We start from the raw sequence: 25,800 nt of genomic DNA, 5'->3' as shown, positions 1-25,800 counted from the left end.
TGAAGTTGACATGATGCATCTTTACTTCAGAAATAGTAAATAAATTAGCTCAACATGAAACAAGACCTCAAAACCAAACTATCATTTCATGCTCTCGTCAACTGTCTATTTGCAGTGGATGAAAGCAAAATCATGTCTTGGAAATCTTTGAAGCCATTTTGATGACCACGGTTGATGGAAATGAAGGGAAAATCAAAATAAAAACACACTTTTATGGCAACCACAAACATGTTTTATTCACATGAATGTATCTTACACAGAGAAAAAACACAGGGGAAAATAAACAACTTCAAGGTTTCCTTGGTATTCTACAAGCCACTTGTACTGTCTACCACTGGCACCATCTCTTCTATTTCATGGTCTTCTACCTCCAAAATTAAAGCTCCCCAAAAATTTCGGCATGTTACAATTAGATAAATCAAGCAAATAAACAAAGCTGTGCGGCTAAAACAATATGAAAACAAGCTGAGCGAAATAAAGGGAAGGCAAGGCTCAGAGCCGGGAGACATAGTATGGACTGAATCATGGTGACAGGAAACCAGATTAATCACAACCAAGAGTAGCTGTCCTCAGCTAAATCTACTTTCCACTGCAGTCCGCCGTGACAAGAAATGACGAGAAAAGGAGCACAGTTTCTGGTTGTTTGAGGTGGGATTCAGGGGTTTTACAAACCCTCATGGGGGTTTTTGGGGTTAGCCAAGCGGCTTAACTCCAAATAACTTCACTATTTTCCAAAGCTGATGTAAACAAGCGTGTGTGCTGATGAAGTGGCAGGGTGATGGTCTGCATAAGCAGCATCCTCCCTGGACAGACAATAATCCCAGTGTGTATTCTGTGGTGGGCCAGGTCCTTCTGGTGATGAAAACACCAGAAAGACCACAGTTGATTTTGGAGTATCATAGTCTTTTCAAGTTCTCTGTGAACATTTCCACATTGCGACATCTGGTTGGCAAAGAATTGAGGAGTTTGTGGGGAAAAAAAAAAAAAATCTTCCCTGTGTTTCATCAGTGACCTTCAGAATTTGTTAAAAAGCTTTCTGACTTAATTGCTTGTCAGACTGTATGCAATTGTTGACCTTTGAGACTCGTCAGGCCATGCTGCAGAGCAGACTTCTGGGCTGTGTGTGAAGCAGGCGAGGCTCTCAGGTGGCCACTGAGGTGACAATCTGGACCACCTCGCTGTTCTCTCCCTGGATGGCACCCTGGATGGCCTCTTTCACCTCAATGTCTGTCTGCAGGGCCGGGGCCAGCTCAGCAGCCTGAAACACATGGGAAGAGGTGATGAATGGAATAAAGTTAATACTCTTATGTATCGTGATTCTTCTTTTGATTCCCAATGTAAGGTTTATGCCACAGCTGCTCTAAATTAACAGCATCAGTACATATCAAAATCATTTTTTATGTTTCTGTAATGGTTAATACACCAGTATGTAGAAGCTCTTCAACCGAAATGATATTTTTAATGCTAAAAATATAATTATTATTGTTATCCATGAATTTTCAAATTACTGTTTTACAAAAAAAGCAGAAAAAAAGAGTAAAGCACATTATTATTTCCTGATTAAGATGTCAAAATATAGTTATCGACTTACATTCTTGAACAGAAAAAATAGTTTTAGTGGTTGAATGTTATGCTTGATTTAATTTCTGACTTCTCAGTGAAGCCCAGTGAGCTGGCTCAAATTTAGGTATAAAAAGATTAATTCAGTTTGAAATTCCTCATTCCTGTTCAAAATGGTAAAATGTCGAGAGCTCACTGAAAATGAAAGAGTACACATTAAAACACTTCATGATGCTGGATGGTCTCTGAGGCAAACAGGGAAAGACAAAGTGTTCTCATAGTGTGGTCAAGTATGCTTTGGAGCCAATTGCAGAGACTGGTACTTACAAAATGCGCCAAGGAGGCAGGAAATGAAAGTTAACTGAAGCAAATGTCAGACACCTCAAAATTTTAAGTATTAGAGACAGAAGGAAGACCACTGCTGATCTTCAGGCAGAGATAAATGCTTCTAGATCAGAGACTGAGAAAGTCTCCAGAATGACCATAAGCAGCCGACTGACGGAACGAGGCTTACAGGGAAGACTAGCTGCTAAAAGCCATTATTGAGGCTTGCAAACATCCAGAAAGGCCTCAGATTTGCCAGGGAGCACAAACACTGGACTGTTGATGACTGGAAGAAGGTACTCTGGACGGATGAGTCCAAGTTTGAACTCTTCCGTCAGCACTGTCGTGTTTATGTCTGCAGAAAAGCTGGAGAATTGGTGGAGATTCCATTATGGTATGGGGTCAATAACAAAAGAGACTGTCGAAAAGTACATAAAAACAATGCCAGCAAGAATGCAAGCTGTTATTAAGGCCAAAGGAGGCCATACAAAATATTAAGTTTTTTGTTATTATGTGTCAAAAAGAATTTTCTCAAACAGACTCATTTAACTTGACTGTTTTTCTCAAGGCAGAGTTTTACTGCAGCAAACTGTTGCACGCGTCTTGTCTCCGGCTTGTTTATATCTGTTTCCACATGAGATCACGTGAAATCCCGCGAGATCCCATGATATCCCATGATCTCGCGAGATCGCATTGGCCCTGTTCATAATTTTAATATAAAACTCTAATAAGGCCTGGCTGTAACCTGGTGGACTTTGGAGAAAATGTAAAATACTATTTAATGAATATTTAATAGTCAGTATTTCATTATGAACATCCAATTTAAGTTTTACAAGAAAAGTTGCAAAAATGTTTGTGAATGCTGTCCATTATAGTTGTTACAAAGACTGAAAATCAGAAATCCGCATGTCAGACCCTAAAAAAAAAAAAAAAAAAAAAAACGGAATCGGCCAAGAAAATTGAAATCCGTGCATCTCTATCTATAATGTTAAAAAAGCAAATAAAAATTGTTATATCAAATCACAATCCTTTAGAATCTCAATATACATCCAACTGGCACCCAAATATTGTAGTAGTATTGAATCAGGGGATAAGCGGATCATCCCAGCATGAGAAAACAGTGCCATTTCACATGAGAAACATCTACCAATTATTTAGCATCCTACTTGAACTAATCCATGTCATTTTAAGAATGCTGCAACACAGGTGAAATGTGTTTCCTATGAACTAACAGATGGAGGCCATACTGCAGCCCCTGCTCCTGTGTCATTTTGGGAGACAACCACAGTGAATGGAGCAGAGATAGGGGGAAAGGAATGACGAGAGAGATTAGAGGAGAGATATATCAGAGAGAAGAAAGACGACTGAGAAAAGAAGAAAAGAACCAGAGTGACAGGTGGAGAGAGATTTGACAAGAGATGAGCTATTTGTATTTTAATGCTCCCCGACTGTCTCTACGCTCGTTGTCAGACAGAGTGAGGTATTGTGCAGCTAAAAACCCCTTAAAAGATGAGAGGTTCATGACTCAGTCCTAGATGATGACTATGAAGAGTGACTCACTCCTTCCTCGAATGCACGCCAAAGGTTTCCTCAAACACACCTGCAGCATTTAATCCTCCCTCCAGCCCAGCATGCTGTCACTAGACAACAGCGTTGAATGGAGCACAGCTGCACAACAGCAGCACACACAATGTAACAACACATGAGGCTGACACACTGTACGCACTGGCAGCAAAGAGGCCAATTTGAACTCATATGGATCCGTGTTTTTCACTGAGAATTTGAAACACTGGACATCCTGAAATGTCATAGTTCTGGCCTCGCACTCCACTTGGAAACACTGATGGATAATGGATCCATTGCTTTGAATTGTATGTATCAGAAAATGTTCTGGCATTGTCTCTCTGCAGCCACAACTTTAGACCTGGACTGGAGGTTCAAAATTCAGCCACCACCTTGCAGTAATGACTCTAGAAATGCCAAAAATATTGCTGCATTCAACTTTATCTAGTTCGTGTAATGGAAACTATTAAATAAAGAGAGAGGAAAAATGCAGAGATAAATAAATACAAAAGCCTAAGTAATTTTTCAAGAACTTGTATAAATGCTACCATATGTCTGGAAACAGATGAGAGCAATTCTCTCAATTCAACACTTTTCAGAAAGAGGGAAAAAGAACAGTGCTAACCTTCCCCTGAACTTTGAACTGAAAGTCAGCAATGTTTACACTTCAGGACATCAAAACATAACTGTGACAATAACCCACCCTGTACCACCCTGACAGACTACTTGACTCCATGATTCTTTGCAATGTGTCTTGACAGGGTGTCTACAGGTTTCATGACTTTTAGAGACATTTTTAAAACCATAATAAATGCAATGTGAGGCCTCTTTCATGTCAAGTACAAGCACAGTTTGCATTAGTGGTTACTGGGTCAGTGTTTGTTTATAGTTGTTAAAACATAATCAATACAAATTTTACCAAAAACACATTTAAAAAGCAAGACTGAAGTTAATGCACTTTTATAAAAGTAATGTTAACTTGATGATTAAATCAATTTTTAGACCTGTAAAAATCATATTTGAGACATTTTAAGGTTTAAAATTCAGATTTTAGACTTTTTAGGGACAAGCACAAACCCTGAATATTTTTTTAGTTTTTATATGCAGAACTGGTGAATGCTATTCTGTGTTTTTTAATTTCTTACATTTGTTGTGTTTTAACTCAGTGCATTACATGTTTTGTCCTATGATCATTTATTGGTTGGATAGATCTAGGTAGGTTAGGAAAATTAAAAGAAGTCTTCTTGAAAATACTGGATGTATCCTAGCACCAACATATTTTCTTGGCACCTTACATTATTTCGGGACTGAAGTCTAATGAAAATCTGCTTTTGATGACTTTAAATGTTGTTTGATCAATAGACACATTGTTAACAAGCTGTTTCATTCTGTCCATATGCCCTGACTGAACCCAAACTCCACGGAACAAAAAGCTGATGACTGATCAGACCTCTGCCAACTTTGTTGATGTCTGTCGAGATCTGTGTACAATCAAACATTAGGAAAAAATGAGCTCTTTTTATACCTAAAAATCCTTTCAAACAAATCAGTCGAATAAATAAACAGTTTGATTGCTCACTGTGCCAAGCAACATGGAGCACAGACCTTGGAATACACTGCATGGGGTGGCAATTGTGTATGACCCACACCCCTAAAAAATTAATCAATATAGGATGCTTTAATCACCTCTGTGCTCACAGGGGCAAGGAACCAATTACCTAGACAACAACAGACAACAAAAGGACAACAAGACTTACTGAGAGGGCAAAGTTTTATGTAGGAAATCCAAAAACCTGATGCGTGGCTGCCTGGTCATCACATTTGCTCTCCGTATGTGTTGCAGGGAGGCGCATATGATCAATCACACTACAAAGTCGGCAGGGAGCTCTATATCAGGACAGGAGTGGTATTTTACACGGCTATAAACAATTTGAAGTCCTTTCTGTTTATGCTCAAAGACTTGAGTCACATCAGGACTAGACAGTGCCCATTTTGTATGGCACTTGATGGAAAGAAGGAAAATGGTAAGTAAGGAGAAAATGTGATATTCAACATATTTGGGGAAAACAAAAAGCAGAGGGAACAATGGAAAAATGCTGTTCTTCCATATTCCTCGCAGGGTTAAAGTGACCACTTCAAAGGCCACTGTGCCGTTTGCCTGTGCACATCCCGATTCCACATGTGGCGGTTGCTCAGTGAGCTCAATCATCAAGGAATTTTAGGCATATCTACTAATTACGACTCTTCTCCTTGTAACACTCCATCAACTCCACTTCATTATGTTAAATTACTGTTTGTCCAAACAGGCGTCACAATGACAGAAGGCTAAGAGCATTTTATTTAGGGCGAAATTATGACAACATGGGAAAAATGGATCCATTGTACCTGTTAAGTCGTTTGGCTAAACTGCAGAAATTATACTAATATTTCTATTTCAACCAGAAAGAGGGTAGATGTCAGAGCCAACAGCCAAAGGTCTGGCTGTTCATCATCATGTAATTTCTCAAAAGAGGCAAAAGAATTACACAAGAGAAGAAGACATCTGTGGATTCTCAAAATTGGCAAATATAAATGAACAGAAATTATGTTTTAATTTCTAGGTGGATGAAGCTAAATTATTCAGTATGAAGGTAATTAAGTGCCTGCCACACCTTTAAAAGGAGCATGCAATAAGAATTCCATGGAGAGGAAATTTTCTCACTGGTTAATAAACAGATTACCAATTACACAAGACATTTTACAAGGAGAAACATGAGCGATGAATATCTTTGATTTTAGAGCGCTTACTTTGAAAAAATGAATTCTTGGTGGGTTGGTTCATTATTATGTTTCGAGCTGCCAGATCTATCAAGTATCCCCCACACTGACCCCAACAACTGTTAGTTGGCTGGTTTGATTTAGCCAAGTTAGTCTTAGTTTAGACAAATTAGCACAAGCACAGCATTCTTTTAGGTTAAACTGTTCACTCATATTTTCATTACATACACAGCAGCACTTCTCTTGAGCACAAAAAAGTGTTTTGAGGCCTTGATGCAAGCACAATGATCCATTATTCAAATTGGATGTCTGTGTGTGTCAAAAACTGAAATATGATTAACTGGCAGGTTATAGGATATAACCCTGCAATAACTGGTTGAACCAGTTCAACTTCTCAGCACCTTTTCTGGCAGATCTGAATGAATTTCCAAGTGGGGTACAAAACTACTGACAGTACACTTCAGTTAGAGTACTGATATAAGCAAAATCCTGGAACTTGTATCTTCTGGCCAAGTACTAAGTATACAACACAGATAAATGGCATAACTGAGGACTGATTACTGATCTGTAAATCAGACTGAGGAAAAGAGGTAGAGAACACAGTTATTTATTATGGATTGGTTAAAACACAAACACATGTGTAGTGGGACTGATTTAGATTAGTACTAGGGTCTGTTCCATCTCAGACGATAGCTGCACACTCCAGCACTTGGAATGATACCCAGTTACAAACAATCTGTGTTTATGTACACGTGTACAAGAGCTTGGAAGAGTTTGTGTTTCTATGCGAGTGTGTTGTTTTACCTGTACGGCAGCTGTGTGCCCTCCAACGGAGGCTAGTTGGACGTACTGCACTTGGATGTCAGGGGGGAGGGGGGAGCCCTCGACTGCTGTGGTCCCCCCATCAGCTGATGCCACCGCAATAAGCTGAGCCCCACGCAGCACCTAGGAGAGAGAAGAAAGGAGAGGAAATTGTCAATCCATTGTCAATATTATCATCAGTAAATCAATCACATAAAAGTGTCACTGATCTGATCGAAAACCCCTTCAACAACTTCATCCACCTGAGTTTAAACAAGAGACAAATAAAAACAAACAGCAGGCAGCCTCATTTATGTTCTATCTGATGTGTTTATGTTCTTTTATTGATTGCAGTCATCAGTGTGTACAAGCAGCACGGTGTCACACAAACACACCAAGTAACTGTGCAGCAAGGAAAGAGTCATGTGGTGGTATTTGAATGACGTAAATAAACATTTCAGTCCTGCTGTTCTCACTGACTTCTCATGCCGCCATCTGCTTATACATCGAGTTGGACAGAAACTTTATGGTCCATTCAATTCAATTATATTTTTACAAGTTCTGTTGTCCTGGGCTCTATAATGCGATATGCTAGTTAGGATTCATTTTTATTTGAGTTCATTTAATTTGAGTAGCATTTAGAGAAAGAAATAAATGCAGAATGAGACATCACAGGGGGATCCTAATCTCCCACAGTGTTGAAAGTCAGCCAGGCAACATTAGAGCTCTGTGGTGTCGATGCACTAATTACAGAGCAGCACAGTGCAGCTGTACAGAGTATTGTTGAGTACTCCTATAGCTTGTTGAGGCTATTCCTATAGATAGACTGTAACTGAAAACATGCAGAGTGTAGCCTGTGTGTGTGTGTGTGTGTGTGTGTGTGTGTGTGTGTGTGTGTGTGTGTGTATGATGTCACACACAAACACACACATGCTCCGGGATTAGCAGAGCACTGCTGTTAATTTGGCTAGCATAACTCCAACGTGACAACAGACACACAAATTAACATACAATCATCCTGTCAACAGGAACACAGACAGAAATGACTAAAGGGAAACATTCACTCAGCTTTGTGTTTGTGCGTGTTCATTTTAGAGGTCAGAGACCACACTTCTCCCCTCCAGTCTGGCACAGAGCTTTCTAACAATACAGCCCATTTTACACTAACAAACAGTAGGGATGCACCGATCGACCGGCCAGAGACCGGAACCGGCCGGTTTTCAGCATGAGCAGCCCTGACCGGTGACCAGCCGGTCAGTGTCACATATCCGATTCTGTGCCCGTCACTGACACACGTGTTCTGCACAATGGTCATGTCATGCACACAGCAGACAAACTGACCATGATATCACACCCACCACGGCGCTGATCACAGCTACATACACTCAGACACATGCTTGCATGAAGTTGGTGTTAGTAACAGATTCTAAGAACAGGAAAAAGAGAAGACATACAGTCTACAACGAGACAGAACAGCTGACAATGTTACAGAATAGCCATAAACTTTGTAGCTCTTCAGGCTAATGTAAGCCAGCAGCTCTCTGCTGTTCACAGAGGGACAGTTAAAATCTCACCTCCTGTTCTGGCTGAAGAATAAACAACCTGTGTTGATGTGTCTCCTCAAACATTTTCTCATCCAGACTCGTTTAATGTTTGCATCTGTTTTTCTCACGGCAAAGTTTTTCTGCAGCAAACTGTTGCAGCATGTCTGTCTTCGGTTTGTTTACATCCGTTTCCACATGAGATCACGTGAAATTGCATCCCGCAAAATCCTGTGAGATTCCATGATCTCGCGAGATTGCGTTCCCTCATTCATAATCTTAATATGAAAATATAATAAGGCCTGGCTGTAACCTGGAGGACTTTGGAGAAAATGTAAAACAGTATTTAATTAATATTTAATAGTCAGTGTTTTCATTATGAACATTCAATTTAATTTTTACAAGAAAAGCTTCAAAAATGTTTGTGAATGCTGTCAATTATAGTTCTTAGAGAGACTGAAAATCGGAATCGGCTAAAATCAGAATCAAAAAGTAAAAATTAAAGTCAGACCCTTAAAAAAAATAATAATAATAAAAAAAATTGGAAATCGGAATCGGCCAAGAAAATTGAAATCGATGCATCTCTAACAAACATCAGGCCCCTGTCTTCAGTGGGAAAGGGTACAATCGGCATTCAGTTCCAGGTCGAATTACTCTACAGTAATTACAGGTATATATTGGCTCCAGCTCTGATCAGCAGAGATGTAAGCATGTAAACACACAGGCATATACAACATTTTCTGATCACTTTTATTTTAATTAGTTATTTGATTATATAAAGACAGGGGTTTATGCAATGACTGACATTATATCCAGGATATTTTGGCTTCGTTTTTTGTACCATGCGAGGAACTACTCGACCGGCTGAACAGCGTATAAACATTTTAATTCCTACAAATTCTTCACAATAAATGGACCCTGTTATATTGTTATCTAAATGCTTTTATTATGCAACAGCTAAATCATGAAATGTTGGGTTTTCATCAGCAGCGACTTAACATGACTTCTATACAGCTGAAAGAACATGAAAAAGTGAATTTGGGCAGATATCTTAAAGTGTAAACACTAACTCTGGTCTTCTGCACAGACATGAGTTGAGTCTCTCACTTACTGGTTTCAAATATAATGCATTCCTCCATGAACTGAGAGCATGGTCTCATTTATTTTCCCAGTTTCATGGCACTAGACTGAACACAAACATCTTTCAGTGTCTCCTGTTTGGCAGGTCTCACTACATGTTGCCTTGGTGTGCTTTCTCTGCAATGTTATGTGAGGTCTCCTGCTCGGTCGTCTTTCAGCTGCACTTTGTGCCGGGACTGGCTCAACACACATGAAAAATTTAAGGGTGAATATGCAAGCCTGCAGAAAAACCCAAACCTCACAACCCTCAATTACAGATGATGTTTGTTGCCCCCAACCCTTCCAATCCCAGAGTCCCACAGTGCCTCACAGCCCCCAGTCCAACCTTTGCTTTGAAGTTGTGAGTTAGTGACAGGCCCCAAAGGTTCAGTTAACCCCCCGCCACCAAATCCTTCCCACCGGCGAGCCTCGTCATCTAAGAGACCTTGCCAGTTTCACCACAAAATGTGCCGCCTCATCACCATAATGCGCCAGGCCCGGCCAGCCCGATGGAAGCTATTAGTGTAAGATGTCTGCCTGACTCACCCGATCAGACAACCAGGACACTTCAGGAACAGACGTGGATCCGGGCTGAGCGAGCTAGACTCTAGGTCAAATGAGTCACAGTTTGATGACCCATAAAACATTCCTGATAAATTAGAGCATCGGCCTGGAGGGCTGATGTAAACAGCAATCAGAAAGTTAAAGGAATTGTTCGATATGCTGGGAAATCCGCTTATTTGATTTCTTGCAGAGAGGTAGAAGAGAAGATCAATACTACTCTTGTGTTGCTAAATATGGAGCTGGAGCCAGCAGCCAGTTAGCTTAACTTAATATAAAGAGTGTGAGCAGGCAGAAAACAGCTAGCCTGGCTCTGTCTAAGCTAAGCTAACTGTCTCCTGGGATCAGTTAATGAGTGCACTTCCTATAATGTCAAACTTTTCCTTGACAAAACATATACATAGCTGAAGAAGGCATCTGTGCCAACAATTCTTATCATCATATCAGCCAGCTCAATAAGTACAGTGAGAAACCAAACACACAGCCAGCTGTTTAAGTGTTTCTTCATGGCAGACATCTATAGAAATCCATCCTTATCCCACACTTCATCACACTGATCTCTGGTTAGGAATCAAATGCAGCTTCTGCCAAGTGCTCATCTGCCTGCAGTCATATGTATGTATACATATATGTGTGTAACCTCAAGCATGATGTGTCTGTACTGTCCAACTAGTGTATCTAAGTGTATAATTACCGGCATTCAAGAGTTGCCATGGCTGATACTTGAGATTGTAAACCCTTGTCTAACTCAATTAGATTCTCAACCTCCATTTGAGAGCAGTTTGCATTCTCAGCTGTGAGGAGCAGCACACAGAGGATCATAAAAGCATTTACAGAGCTGGAACGGTGTGTGAGATCTCTGCAGTGATTACACAGGAACTTCTCGGGTCCACATCCTGTCCCACGACTCACTTTGTCAGAACAAACCGTCTGTATGACTCAGTCAAAAACAACCAAAAGCTAGATCTACACTCAAGAGATGTACATCCACCCCATGAGAGATGCCCAAAAAGTGTACTCTGGGGATGAATTTCAGTCTTATAGTGTAATATTTTTTCCCTCTAGTAGAATAAATTGTAGATTTGTTGTTTGCAATTAAAGTTGGAATTTCATATAAAACACGATTGAGCACCATAAAGTGAATCTGTTAGTGGAAACTAATATACAACATAGAACAAGGTGGGAAATGCTTGTTGTTGGTTTCTTGGAGCAGACCCTCTGAAACTAGGATGCCTTGCCTTGATTGCTGGATTGCCTGAGTTGAGAGCTGAGATGACTCACTTAAAATATAGCCAGATATATTAGATTTGATGTAGTGAGCTCAGTTTGACAGAAACAGAAGCCACCAGCAGGTCCACATCCTGTCCCACAACTCCCTTTGTCAGAACAACCCATCTATATGACAAAACAATTGAAAGCTAGATTTATGCTCAAGAGGGATATACCTCATGGAAGATGACTAGAAAGTGTACTTAGGGGAAATTTCAGCCTTGTGTAATGTTTTTCTGTATTAGTGCAAATTAATGATTTGTTTTCTATGATTAACGTTGGAAGCTCATATAAAACACTACTGAGCACCATTAAGTGATTCTGTTTTCATTCAGCTAATATGACATAATCATAATTAAATAATTAGAATATTGTATTAAGGAAATGTTTTATGAGGTAGAAAAAAATCTGCTGTAATTTAGGTTGAATCAGCAAATAAAGATTGTTAGTAGAAAGTAATATACTATACAAAAAGGTGAGAAATATTTGAGGGGGATTTCTTGAAGCAGATGGGTCCCCAGAAAATGGGAAAACTTGAGAATTTCGCCTTGACAACCTGCATTTGCATCAGTTTTCAACTAAAAGCTGAGATGATTCATTTAAAATGCAGCCCCAATATATTGCATTTGACATAGTGAGCTCAATTTGTCAGAAACAGAGGCCGTCAGCAGGTCTTAAATGCATTAGTTACTGTTGACCTCAAAGTTTTAGGGATTGGGACCCTTAAATTATCAGCGCTGGCTGGCTGGCCACCACCATACAGACAAGCAGGATTAAAGGGCTATGACATGAAGAGAAGAGCACAGAACAATCAAGGGCATCTTAAACTCTCTGCAGGCTTTGCTAGCTGCCATGGCCTTGAGAAAAAAGGGAATGAAAGAAATAAATCTTTTTCTGATGCTGTAATGCTTTCAGTAATGGATCCAGGACACTAAGGAAACACAGCGATGGGAGAGGAAAGAAACGAAAATGAACAACAAAAACAGCAGCTTAATGCAAAAAACATTCATGATTCCAAGACTGAAAGACAATAACCAACTGGATAAACAAGGCTTTGTTACTCAGCCCTCATCTGTGCTTGTCTGAGGATTTTAAAATGTCTTTTCTCTCCTTTCACTTCATATGAAACTGGTTAAACTTGAATAAAAGGGGCTCTAAAACACATGGGTTGTGCAGAAATACAACAATGCAAATTTCTATCTCTTTATCCTTGGTGAAAAGGTCTCAGATAGGGCTACAACAAACAATTGTTTTCGTTATCAATTAATCTGCTGATTATTTTCACAATAAATCGCTAGTCTATGAAATGTGAAAAAACTATGAAAAATGCTCATCGTAATTTCCCCTGAGCCCAAAGTGACGTCTTCATATTGCTTCTTTTGTCCAACCAACAGTCCAAAGACTCATTTACTGTCACAAACAACAAAGCAGCAAATTCTTACATTTAGGAAGCTGGAACCAGCAAATGTTTGACAGAATCGATTATCAAAATAGTTGGCAATTAATTTTCTTTTGACTGTCAAATCAATTAATTGATGAATAATTGCAGTTGTGGTCTAATAATAAATCTGCAATAATAAGTCTGCTTCCACATTGTGCATACTATTGTGCATATTTAGTGCAGGCTGGCATCAATTCCCAGGCTCACAGGAGGTCTCAGTTAAATTCAGCTGTGCATCGGATGATGCTATGAGTCATCTGCTTTGTGTGTACGTGTGTGTTTGTGTCTGAGTTTTTTTTTCCCTTAATTTTCGCTTGCTGTAAATAAATAATGGAATCCCCCTTAAAACAAGATCCTCTTTTTAGAAGAAAGAAAAATCCATATGCATAAGACAGGTTTGTCTATAATCTAAGAAAAGAGAGCCACACAAATCTGGTTCTTATCATTCCCAGAGGAATACCTCCTCTTCTTTCACATCTGAAAAAACCCTAACCAAAACAGGGAAATGAAAAAAGAAACATTTGGACTTTGGAGTGGCTGGAACTTCCTCTCAGCTTCACAGCCGTCAACAACATCTGCAACTGCCAACCCTGGACAGATGTCCAATAGAAACACTATCTCCGGGTGGGTAGGTGGGGTGGAGGGAGTAGGGTGGGAGCTAAGGACTGGCTATGACTTGGCTGTAAAGATGCCCATAGACACAGCGGTGCTTTGAGTGCTTGTTTAGTGTAGACTGGGAAAATGGAAAATGAACACACTGGCCTAAATATGTCTCACTGTGGTCATTAACTATTCGTGACATATGTCTTTTATTTTACCTCTGAGTCTGAGGACTATTCTGATTTCAGCTGGGCCTCAGCTCATAATATGATTGAATAGACAACATTGGGCTTGTGATACAAACCAAAAAAATGTCAGAAGTTGCTAGTAGCCCAACAGTTTTATGCTTTGCTCCTCTATGATTTGTGAATTCTCTCACTTATTCACAGTTACATATTCAGACATTTGCCCATACACAGTATATTATGTTAGTGGACAGATTCACTGTAACATCATCCATTGGTTTGTGGACTACTGCTTTTAAGCCTCACATTTGGCATTACAGGGGTTGCCATGTTTTGTTTTGTGGAACCAGTGCATGCAGTTCTGAAATGAGCGTAGCGCTGGTGGGTGCTGCACTGTGATTTTAGCAGGAAATGGGCAATGAAGTAACAGAATATTGATCCATATGTGATCCACACTGCTTTGTTTTACAGTTTGGTCTGAGTTTCAGGAAGCTCCATTGGAAACGGCGGCCATGGAAAATGGAAAGGAACCCCAGAGAGTGAAAGATCTTGCAAGAGTGAATAGTTTAGCCCAAACTGTAATCTTTCCCTAACCATAACCAGGTGTTTTTGGTCCCTAAAATTCTATCTTACCCATTGTGACATTATAAAACATTTTTAGTTTGCTGAACATGAAGAAGTTACACAATAAAAAAAAAATGACACATATAAAGTTCATGAGAAATTCGCAAAGCTTGAAATCCCCTCTAGACAGGACCCAACTGCCTGGTAGCTATTTTTGTTGTTTTACAACAGTACACTAAATTATGTTTCTAAAAAATATAGTGTGCAAGCAAGGAATAGGCAATGCAGTGACTGAATCATGATCCAAATTTGATCAATACTCTCTATTTGACAGTTTGATCTGAGTTCTGTGAGCCCTGTGTTTTGCTGGACAGAATGACCTGTCAGACACAGAAGCACTGCCCTAAAGTATACCCTGGTATATCATCTATTTTAATGAAGTAAAATAATTTTACTTTATGAAAATCATGCTGTATAGGAGGAGACTTGAAGCTAGCAACTATGACCATACCAAAGGAGTCACCCCCTGCTGGCCAACAGGAAGAGTGCAGGTGTAAGGCATTGATTTCACATATCCTACTGTTTATGCAAGTGATATTACCATACATTACTGACATATCCTCCTCCGAACTGCTCAACATTCTTTAAAATGCACCCTTATAATACATCACTGTCTTGCATGACGGCTGACCTTATAACCTGGCCCACTACTTCCCATCTCCACCCACATGCTGACAGTTTCTACACCAGAGCTCGACACCTGCATCCAATCAAGCCCTGCCTTGCATCCTTTGGTCCACAATTCCCACCAGAAGACTGCGAGTCAGATTCAGACGGGGCGCAAAGAGGTTTTATGACAAAACCAGCTTAACTTGAATTCTGATCCAGAACCAGCAAATCAAAGGGGGACTCATGACAAAAATAACAGCCGTAATTAAGAGTCAGGCCCCTTAAAAATAAAAAGAAAGAAAAATTCCACTGAAGGTTCTCTCTGTTCTCTAGCGTAAATCCAAACTTGGCCTACCTAATTGATGAAGGCAGTTTTACAATGTCGGTAAATTTCATGATTTAAGATGATGACTTTATCGTGTTTCCAATTATCCTGTTTTATTCAATGGAGCCAGAGGAGATGATATACACAGGTTGTAAAACTCAAATAACAAAATATCACACTGCACAAATACCCATCTTAACAAGTCATTTAATACAGTAATGCTTGCACGTCAATGAAGGCCAACAATTTACTTCAATCAAATGTAATTTTTCTGACACAACTGTAAATACATCTTATTCTGTTTTTTTGTTCTGGCACTCCTCTTCAAATATCCAAAACAAATGAAAATGGAAAATAGATTTTAACACTCAACATGTCCAGATGACCTAAGACCAAACCTTTAAGCAGTACACCCAAAACTCAAAAGCACACAGCACCTTCGACACACAGCAGCCAAACATCCTATCTACTTCAAGTCTCGGACCTGCCATGAAAGACATCTGTCATCTTACGTCAGTATGTTACACACTGGAGTCTTAAACTCACTGAGACACCACATCTATCAAATACAATCACTTGAACTGCCTGTATACTTGTCAGCACTGGTCAGCCAGGAAACAAAACAAAACATTCACAGGACTCTCTATCATGCAGCATCCACCTCAACCAGCTGTTTTGTCCTTTCTCTGGCATCATTATTTAATAGTCACATTAATGTCCAGAAGTATGTGTGGTTTGAACATACTACATTTTGATGACATTTGAACTGTGTGCACTGGTGAATTTTACAAAAACACCGTTGTTGCAGTGTGCAGGCTGTTGTGCTATCATTCCCACGAAAAACAACTTTTATTGTTCCCCCAGTGTTTGTCAAGCTGCTTTTTTCCAAACACACCACTTTGCATCTATTTCACTCCATTTCTGTAATGTCTGTGCAGACAAAAAACATCAGACAGAAATCAGACTGTGTTATACATGCCAAGAGGAATTTGGAAGACTGATGAGTAATCTGTTTGTTAATGAAATCATGCTTATTTTGATTAGGACTCAATGTGTGTCAAATACCCTGATTTATGTTTACAGTAAAGAATTAACCTACTGAACCCAGCAATAGAAATGGTCTGCCAGTGCCTACATTGGTATTTTTGCTACTTGTGATGTAATTTCTTGGACATTCTTCAAATGCTTCATATCCTGAAAATCTGTGCAACTTAAGCCAAATGTTAGTAAAAATAATAAATGATAAAAGTATTGAAATTGTGTCAGAAATTTCAAAAAGAAAGCATTTTCTTGCACCACATTTTACTTAAACACCCAAAACATATTGATTCAAAAGATTTCTAAATGTAGAAACATGAAGAAAATATTTCTTAAAACTCCTTAAGTTTTTGGGGTTTTTTTAATTTACATTTTTAAAATTTCTTTAAAAAATATGCCCACACTGGTACATTTTTTCCTCAATGTCATGTCATTTCCCAGATTATTCAAAATGCTTCAAATCCCTAAAATATGTAGAACCTAAGCCCAAAACTATCAACCTATCTATCTGCTGGTGCCACTTTACAGTGCCACATGTTGTACCACACATAATGTAATGACCTAATCACGAATGAAAAACATGATGACAGAAAAGAAGCCTTAACTTTCTACTGCAAAAAGAATAAATGCTCTAGCTATTCTGTTTTTTAAATGTAGGTTTAAATATGATCATGAGTTCCATGAGTTCACAGCCATTAGGGGCAGGAATCAGTTTTTCAGTTTTCAAGGTTTCGCTAATAAATGCACTTTTGCTGTAAGAATTGCTGTCCCTATCAGGATCGTGTTAAAGTTGAAACTGATAGATGATGAACTGTAGTCCTGGGACTGGTGAGCCAGGGCTGCACCAGGCCTGTCCTGATGTTGAGTCACACTGAAATGCATCTAAAACATCTGGTCCCTCTTACACAGCCAGTGACCCTGAGCTCTGCCCACAAAGACAAAAGAAAACACCACTGGGGGTATCCTCCTCTGCACTGCTTAAAAATGCTGAGTTACAAACACACACTCACCCACCCACACACAGTCAGACTTAAGGATTCCCTGATCTGTGGCCCTTTATCTCCAAACTATGATGCCACAAAGACACAAAGCAGACCACTACTCCTTTGAAACAGGATCCCCAACTAGACCTCTAAATGTTTGACTGCTTACGTACATCCCGTTTGTACTAAACATTGGTCATAAAACATCTTGTTTGTATCTTTTCATCTGATTTTTACCCTCCCATCTCACTGTGAATCATAAGAATTTCAACAACCCCTCACACACAAGAAACAACATTCTTGAGCAGAGAGAGAAAAAACACAACTGAGTAAGTCGGGCCACAGGCCAGCAGTTTGATTCCAGCACATATCACACCCTGATTCTGTGAGGTTTACCCTGCAGATTGTTCAAGCATCTGCTTTGTGTGGAGAAATGACACATCAAGACATACTGTACTAGACTGCAAGATGTTTACCGGAACTCTGTGACAACCAGTATGGAAAAGGCTGATGTTTCTGGCAAAAACGCACACAACTGTAAGATCAACACTTGAACACAAGTTCAGAGAAGTTGAGGTCAAAACACATTAATTTATCTGTTTCCTCTGCATCTCTTCTTTATTACCTCACTTTATTCTCATACATGAACCCCTCTACAAATCTGTCTCCCTCTCTGCACCACCACTCTCACACAATATGTGCTGTCTGTAATTTTCCTGGTTCTAGACTGGTTCTGTGTTCACAGGTTCTGGCAGCATGGACGGAAGGACCAGTGCTGAGCTGGACACTCTGTTCTGTGACCCAGTTCCCACACTGGCCATGAATAATGCCACTTGGGAGGGTCCAGCAGATGCACCATAACATATGCTGACAGAAAGGGATGGCAGAGGTTCAACTAGAGGGAGGAAGGGAAGGAAGGGGGTGGGGGGTTTGTTCAGACTCTTGACAATCACGTCTAAATCCCCTGATGGGCGGCATTCAGGTCCATCATCAGTAAATGACGCAAGAGGATGACAAGATCAGTAAATTTGTTAAAGCTTCAAAACCATCTCTTGAGATCTGCTGGATTTTTCAGACTGACACGGTATGGGTTCACAGATATCTGACAGGGAGAGTCCTCTAAAAGCTGTTAGCTGTGGATCTGCTGCTCTCCCTTAGGTTTTCTTATTGAATTATTTTTGTTATGTTCACACTTTGACATATTTACAAAGGAAAATGACAGCAAAGGTGGATAAGGGAAACGGGCATCCGAGGTCATTGTGGGCATATTGTTTTTGAATTAGCAGGGGGCACCACCCCTTCAATTTTTTACCACCTGGTACCATGCATTTGTTTTACAGACTGTTTTTTGTCCACTTCACAGATCATTGGTCACAGTTTTCAATCACGAATGGGAAAAAACATCTATTCCAGACGGTCTCCCTCCTTGGCTTTCCTCTCCTCGTTTTTTTTTTCTTTTCTCCCCTCCTCCTCATCAGTTGCTCCTTTCATCTTCCAATCCTCCATTTGGTCTGCATCAGCACAGGGTAAGATCACAGCGCAGAGAGAGAAGGGCACTAGATAAGAGGCTATGACAGACAGCGAGTGTAGTAAAAGACTAGTTATTTTATAGTTTCATGGGTCTGCCTTCTCTTCCGTCTGCATGAGAGGGGTTTTATAGGCCAGCAGAGAATTTTGGATCTGGTTATGTTCAGACTCTCAGCTGGCACAACTGCACTAAGATCAGCTAAGTTGGCACTAACTGACATGAAAGCGGAAACACAAAAATCTGCAGCCTGCACAGATTCAAAATGTGCATTAGCATTTAGACAACCAAACAAAGTGTGAGATGTGTGTAGCACACTGCGCTGCTCATTCCAGTGAGAATAGAGAGAATGATGGGTGGACAGAGGCCAGACAGAGGGGTCAGTCTGCAGCCCTCTCAACATTTTGACACAGCCTGTCTCCTCAACTACAAAGACACCTCAATTTATTTAGTCAGTAAAGCTGGAACAGAAGTTTGAACCTTTATTCTTTAAAAAGGCCCCAAATCTTCTCAGTTATTGCTTGCTTAAAAAAAAAAACAACTTGTTTAAGTTCGTTCTGGAACATTATGGAAAAGTAAGCAAAGCATGCTTAGCACTAGCTTATTACTGAACAGCATGATTTACTCAAACACTGACACACTGGGATGTATGACTGACGAGCTGTGAGCAAAAGAATAAAGACTAATGATGATCATTTTCAGTTGTTTTTTTCCCTAAAATATGTCGCAGCCAGTTTTGGAGAAAGACCGTAGATCGTCAAGTCTCATTATTAGGTCGTCAGATACGATATGACTTTTTGCTTTGGCAAGATGTTTGATCTAAAACATAATGAAAATAAAGCTGATTAAATTGAAATTATTTGCATTTTAGGAAGGAGACTCAAAAATCAACCGTCTTACCGACTTCTGATTTGTCAAAGTCTCCTGTCATGAGCTAGATTTTCTAAAGCCTGGAAACAGAGTCAAGAGCAGAGAAGAGAGAAGTCTTGTTTCTCTCAGACCACTTGAGTTACATTATACTTAAAGATTATAATGGAACATTTGTCCAATTGAGCCAAAAATAAACCTCCCACCAAAAAAAAAAACGCTGAACATGAACCAGAAACAAATCGATGCAGCACTAGCGTATTGACACATCTCATTAGGACATGCATACGTTTCATTTTTGGCATCAGGGACCTGCCACTGTTAACTTCCCTCCATCTTCTCTCTCCCACTGTCTCTGCCTGCAATGCTCTCGCTGGACGCCTGCTGCCGCAATCACAAAAACAAGTGCTCCCTCCTCCCTCTCCTGTGTCTCCTCTTCATTTACTTAAAACAGACCGTGCTGAAAACAGCGACAGAAGTGACACTGTACCGCGTTGCACCACCAAACTTTAATAACATGCAAGTGTAGAATAAGTTTGGGTTTTATAAAAAAAGATGAGAAACACTGCTGCAGATCATTTATGCAAAATGTGTCGGACAGCGGAGAACAGAGCCACGAGTCTGACCCACAGAGACGTCATGTCACTGTGAGAGCATGTAACACTTCACTGTTCCTCTACACTAATCAAAAGCACAGCACTCTTCATATGAAACAGAGCAGCAGATTGTCTTACTGCAAAAATACTGATATTTTAAACAGTTTTAAAGTTTGTTCACAGATTCTCATTTAGGCTACAGGATCTCATTTACACACGAGACCCATAATAAGATGTTAACACCACTGTAATGTCTCCTTCTCTCTGTCTCTACTGTTACTACATTTAGTAAATCTATCAGGATTTTTTTTTTGCAACTAACAGCACTCTACAAATGTAGCATTAATTGAATCAAAATGTAAAGACTGACACACTGCATTGTCTTGTATTGCATCATATTGTACCATATTGTGACAGAGCTGAATCGTATCGAACCGACTCGTTGGCCATTTAAAGATTTATAAGACATATCGTATTGTTGAACATGTATCGAGATACGTATCGAGTCGGTCTCAGTCAGTGAGATACACACCCCTAGCGCACACATTAAGAGACCCTGATGGAGTGCAAAAATACTTGTATGGAGCCGGAGTCACAGCCCAAGAGTGCGACAACTTTTCTTCATATATGTAACTGATCTTAATCCATCTGAGATTCGAACCAAGCGCGTATCTGGCCATTAATGTGACCTGGAGTGATTGGATGCAACAGATGGCTTGTAAAAGACAGGTACAACCACAGCTACATAGCACAGGAATGTTGAAAAGAAGAGATGGTGTAGAGAGGAAACGGCCCCAGAGAAAAAAAGATTAGAGCTCTTGTGTGATGAATTGCGTATGCTGGGTTACACTAACACAGCCTCAGCACTATACTGCCAGATTACAAAAACAGTGACATCACACACAGCCTGTTTGATGTAGACCTCTCTGTAAACACACGAATTAGACACTTAAGAAAGCACACATCAGGATTAAGTCTGATCTGTATTATCTTTGTCCAGGGTTCTTAACAAATTCAGGTCCAAAGTATATTACACCAATCATGATAAAGACATAATATGTCATTTGGATGCAACCATATCGGGTCAACGTGATTAATCTCCTTGAATAACTGCTATCACCAATATAATACATTTTGGGGCCTTTGTTTCCCTTGAGTGTTTTTATGTTCTTTCTGGGACTCTTCAGATTTAAGAGCTGACCTATGAGTCGCCTGCCCTCAGCTCAATGAGAATATAAGAAGTGAGGAGACCCTGGTACTGTAGCATACACTGCATGTGTGTGAAAAGCATGACCTGCAACATAAGGTTTAAAGAATAAGTCACTGTGTGTTTGTTTTGGCACTTCATGCATATCATTTTACAGACCCAATCAAAGCACAAGCTAAAAAGAAAAAGAAAATAAAAGAGCTTTTTATTGGACTAGGCTCCCAGACACTGCCAAGGGAATAGAAGTCTTTTTGCAGTTTTTTGTTCTCTTTTTTGTTGACGCTTTGGTGTCTATCTGTCCCACACTGCACTTTCAAATAATGCTTTTTTATTGCATGTTGTGCACGGTATAACATATACCCTACAGAGCAGCTAAATGAGATAAAGCTGACGGAAATCTGCAGTTCAAGTACACTGTGAACTGAAATGTGTGTTGTGGTGCAAATCAAAACCAAACCCCAGCCAAAACTTGTTAAGAGATCCTAGAGAGAGACAGAGAGGAATGCTGCTGTCAGGCTCAGCGAGTGGGTCATATGAGGACACAGGCATGGATGTGTGAGAGAATGAGCAAGAGGATGTGTGGTGACTACCTCAATCAATTGAAAACACATACAGAGCCAAACAGTCAATAAAACAATACAAACAACAACAAAAAGTCCTCATATAAAGCAGATGCATTAACACACCATAAATGTGCGTGCACACAGATAGCTATGGCGCCTTGAACCTATAAGGGAATTAGATGATTGAGTTATTTATCAGGCTATAAAATGGCGAACTGGGAAGCTGAAAGTATAAGGCTCCAGATAATGGGTGGTTTATAACCTCTAATCCCAAAATGTTGCTTTATTACATGGAAAGGGTGATGACTGTCTTAGTGCAGTGTAGGAAGACCAATTCCTTTGAAAGTAATGTTATTGTAATCACATTACTTCTTACTGCAGTGGAACAAAGTAAGGCATCACTTCACTGAGTGAACAACTAGGTTGTTACTTGCATTACATTTATAAGCCTCTTAAAGTCTCCTCATTGGCACAACATTTATGGAAAAATCTCTGTCTTATTCTGCCTTCAGGTTCAAGCCAAAAAATTTTGAATTATGAGCCCAGTACGTTTAACTGAGCCAACAAAGTGGCAAATACAACTCAGAAAGTCTGAATTTAGGGCTGTTGATGCTATTTTAAACTATTTTTTACTACAAACCTGGGGTTGCGTTGGTGGAGTTGTGTTGTCCATTTTGGTACTTGTGAGATGATGAAATATTATCCAAGATGGCTGCTTTGAGAAATAGTTCCATGAGTGTGGAAGCTTATCAGATGCCAAAATACTGCACAGTGGTTCATAAAACTATGAGAAAGAATTTTACAACTCTGGAAAGGTATCGCGGCAATAATCATTTTATGCTCTGTTGCAACAATCACCTGGTAAACAGCACAATGACGCCGTTCATCTCACAAACTAATCTACCAGGACTGTGCACTTGCATGTCTTTAACTGGCCACTGCCATACTACACCTGCTTGTGATGTTGCATTGTGTTAAAGCAAAAGCTGAGCCACGTTTAACTTTTTTTCCAGATGTGTTTGTAACCCTACTGTGCCAATGTGGTGGCCGCATACCACCAGGTGCAGCACAAGACAACGGGAACAAATGAGGAGAGAGGACAGCTTTTTCACACAGTGCTTTGTCTGTTTGAACACAGCTTCAGCCCTGAAACATTTAGTGACCCAGTTCATGCAAGCACCACAATTGTTTTAGGCAGTATTGCAAAACTACTTAATGAATAGCATAACTACTTTTCTTAAAGGCCCATGTGGAATTCACTGCCTTTCCAAAAAAAAAAAGGAAAAAAAAGAAAGAAAAGTAAATAATAATGTGTAATTTTCTAGTGAGGACCCCAACAGTGAATATGTGTAGCCTTATTCACAATTTAGGAGATAAAAAGCTTCTATTGGCTGTTACATAAAAACACCTGTCCTGACAAAATAACATAAAACAGTTAAACCACCAGACGGGCAGCGTGAGAGAGTACTTCCTTCCCTAAAGCCCTACTTCGAGACAAACATGATGAAATCATAAATGTTAAATTATGTGTTGGTCTTCAGGCGTCCATATGTGGCCTGTGATGGTCATACACAGGCCGGCTCTGCTTTGATCGAGACACACTTGGATTTCAGAGGAAAGAGCAGAGAAACAGGAAGGGCCCTCGGTCCAAAACATCCAAGAGAGAGATGGAGGAGGGGGGAGAGGTGAACAAAGACACAGACACAGGGAAGACTCTAAAGACATCCAAGTGTGTGTGTGTGTGTGTGTGTGTGTGTGTGTTTATTGTATCAAACCACGTGGTAGATTGTGTCAGTCTCTTATTGAGAGATGTTTACTGCGTTTGTCGAGATGCAATCGTCCATTTCATAAAAGAATAACCAGCAAACTTAATCAGTTTAGTACATTAATGTTACCTGGTCCTTCAATTCCGTTTACATTCCAACAATGAGCTGAAATAACTTCCCTGTGGAGTTTCAGAACTCTAGTAGCACTGCGGAGCTGTTTTCTATGAGTGGGTCCCCGTTTTTACCTCATTTCACACCATTCCACTGATCTACAGGTGGCAGTAACATGCCAGGATATGCAGGAAAGCACCAGCAAAGACAGCAAAGAAGATGATTACTAGCTAGTAAACAATTAAATAAAAATTTAAATAAATTAATTAAACAATACTGTATTTAACAGTACAGTTTAGAGACAAACTTATATTGACCATAGAGAGGTCTGTCTTTGCTTTAATATAATCATCGCAGTTTAGTGAGATAATTTGGATCCTGGTAATGAAACATTAATAAGTGGCTGCCATTTTATGTTAGATGTGTTCCATTTTTCAGTAAAACAATAGTCTAAATTCTAAGTCAAAAAGAGAATTTTAGCAGTTTTTGTCTCTTGTCTCTGCATTAGTACGATTTGTCTTGTGTATTGATCAGAGTTGTAAATAAAAAGGTTTGGGTGGGTGGCAGAAGATTTTCAGATTTCAAATTGGGCCTTGGCATTCTTAAATTTGGGAATGGCTGACAACATGGATTAACTAGGGTATTATGACAGTAATCGTTTTCTTACCTGTCCATCCTGACCCACGTGTACCTGGTGAATCTGGAGATTTCCCTAAAACAGAGAAGTGACATCTCAAAAACCTGGTGCCTTGTTATATACACACAAACATTTATATATTTTAACTAACAATAATAAAGCCATAAAGACACACATCTTGTCCATTTGTTTTCTCTCCTATTTAGATTGGACGATTAGACAAATCTATTGCCTATCAACAATGCGCTGAATCCATCGCCAGTTGGACTTTTTGGCCAATTTTTTGGGGCCATATTTGTCTTTTTATTTTGCTAATGTAATCATCTGCAGAGTGACAGCTGCTGCTCCATGCTGCACCCTCATCAACCAGGGCCCCGTTTCCCAGAGCCTTCGTAGCACTACGTGCATCGTAAGTTGTGTTTTAAGGTCTCCCAGTCTGTTTCCCAGAGTTGTGAAACAGCCCATAAGCTTAAGGGAGACCTTAAGATGCAACTTACGATGCATGTAGCGCTATGAAGGCTCTGGGAAACGGGGTCCAGTGCAGTACACACCCACTCAGCTGGACCAAGAGTGTGCTAAGCTGGGTGAGGAGTGAGAGGTAAGAGGTAATCATTTTTGCAAGATTTTCATTTTTATTTTTAAATTGATTAATTACTTGTCAACTATTTTGACAAATGATTTTTTTGAGAAAATAAATTAGCAAATAAGTCACAATTCTCTCTGTCCAGCTCCTTAAACATGAACATTTTTTTGGTTTCTTTATACCTCTCAGACAGTAAACTGACTATCTTTGGCTTGTTGGCAGAACAAGACATTTGAGGATGTCATCTTTTGTCAGCTTTGGGAAATGCTGATCAACATTCATGTTTCACTATTTTCTGCCATTTTATAGACCAAACAACTATTAATTGAGAAAATAATAAATCAATTAATCAACAAGAAAATACTCTTTAGTTGCAGCCCTTGTCAGGGCATCTCAGCATATTGCAATTTTGAAAATATTATAATTACTTGTACAGCCCTAATTCACGCCATTAAACAGTGCTAAACTGAATTCTTATGTTCGACGTGAAGCAAGACAGTAACGTCAATATTTCAGAAGTGTCAGATCTGTTGTTACAGGATTCTGATGATGCAGGGTTTGGCAGTTTATAAATAATGACACAAAGAGAGAAGTGGATGCAATGTGTTTGAGTCTACGTCAACTATTCTGTCATTTCTGGCTTCA

The 25,800-nt window shown here is 39.7% G+C and overlaps 1 protein-coding gene across 1 annotated transcript in view; it reads right to left on the bottom strand.

The window, feature by feature from the left end:
- Positions 1–209: 209 nt before the first annotated feature.
- Positions 210–25,800, bottom strand: part of banp (BTG3 associated nuclear protein) — a 40,555-nt gene continuing 14,964 nt past the window's right edge. Inside the window, exons 11-13 of the mRNA XM_084734051.1 lie at positions 24,603–24,647; positions 7,009–7,149; positions 210–1,258 (exon numbers count right to left, since the gene is read on the bottom strand). Of these exons, the coding sequence (XP_084590177.1) occupies positions 1,142–1,258; positions 7,009–7,149; positions 24,603–24,647 (303 nt within the window). The 3' untranslated portion in view covers positions 210–1,141. The remainder of the gene's footprint in view (positions 1,259–7,008; positions 7,150–24,602; positions 24,648–25,800) is intronic.

This window comes from Lutjanus erythropterus, chromosome 13 (assembly GCF_056507025.1).
Source record: "Lutjanus erythropterus isolate fLutEry1 chromosome 13, fLutEry1.hap2, whole genome shotgun sequence".
NCBI lineage: Eukaryota > Metazoa > Chordata > Actinopteri > Lutjaniformes > Lutjanidae > Lutjanus > Lutjanus erythropterus.
This window is presented reverse-complemented; position numbering and strand designations above follow the sequence as displayed.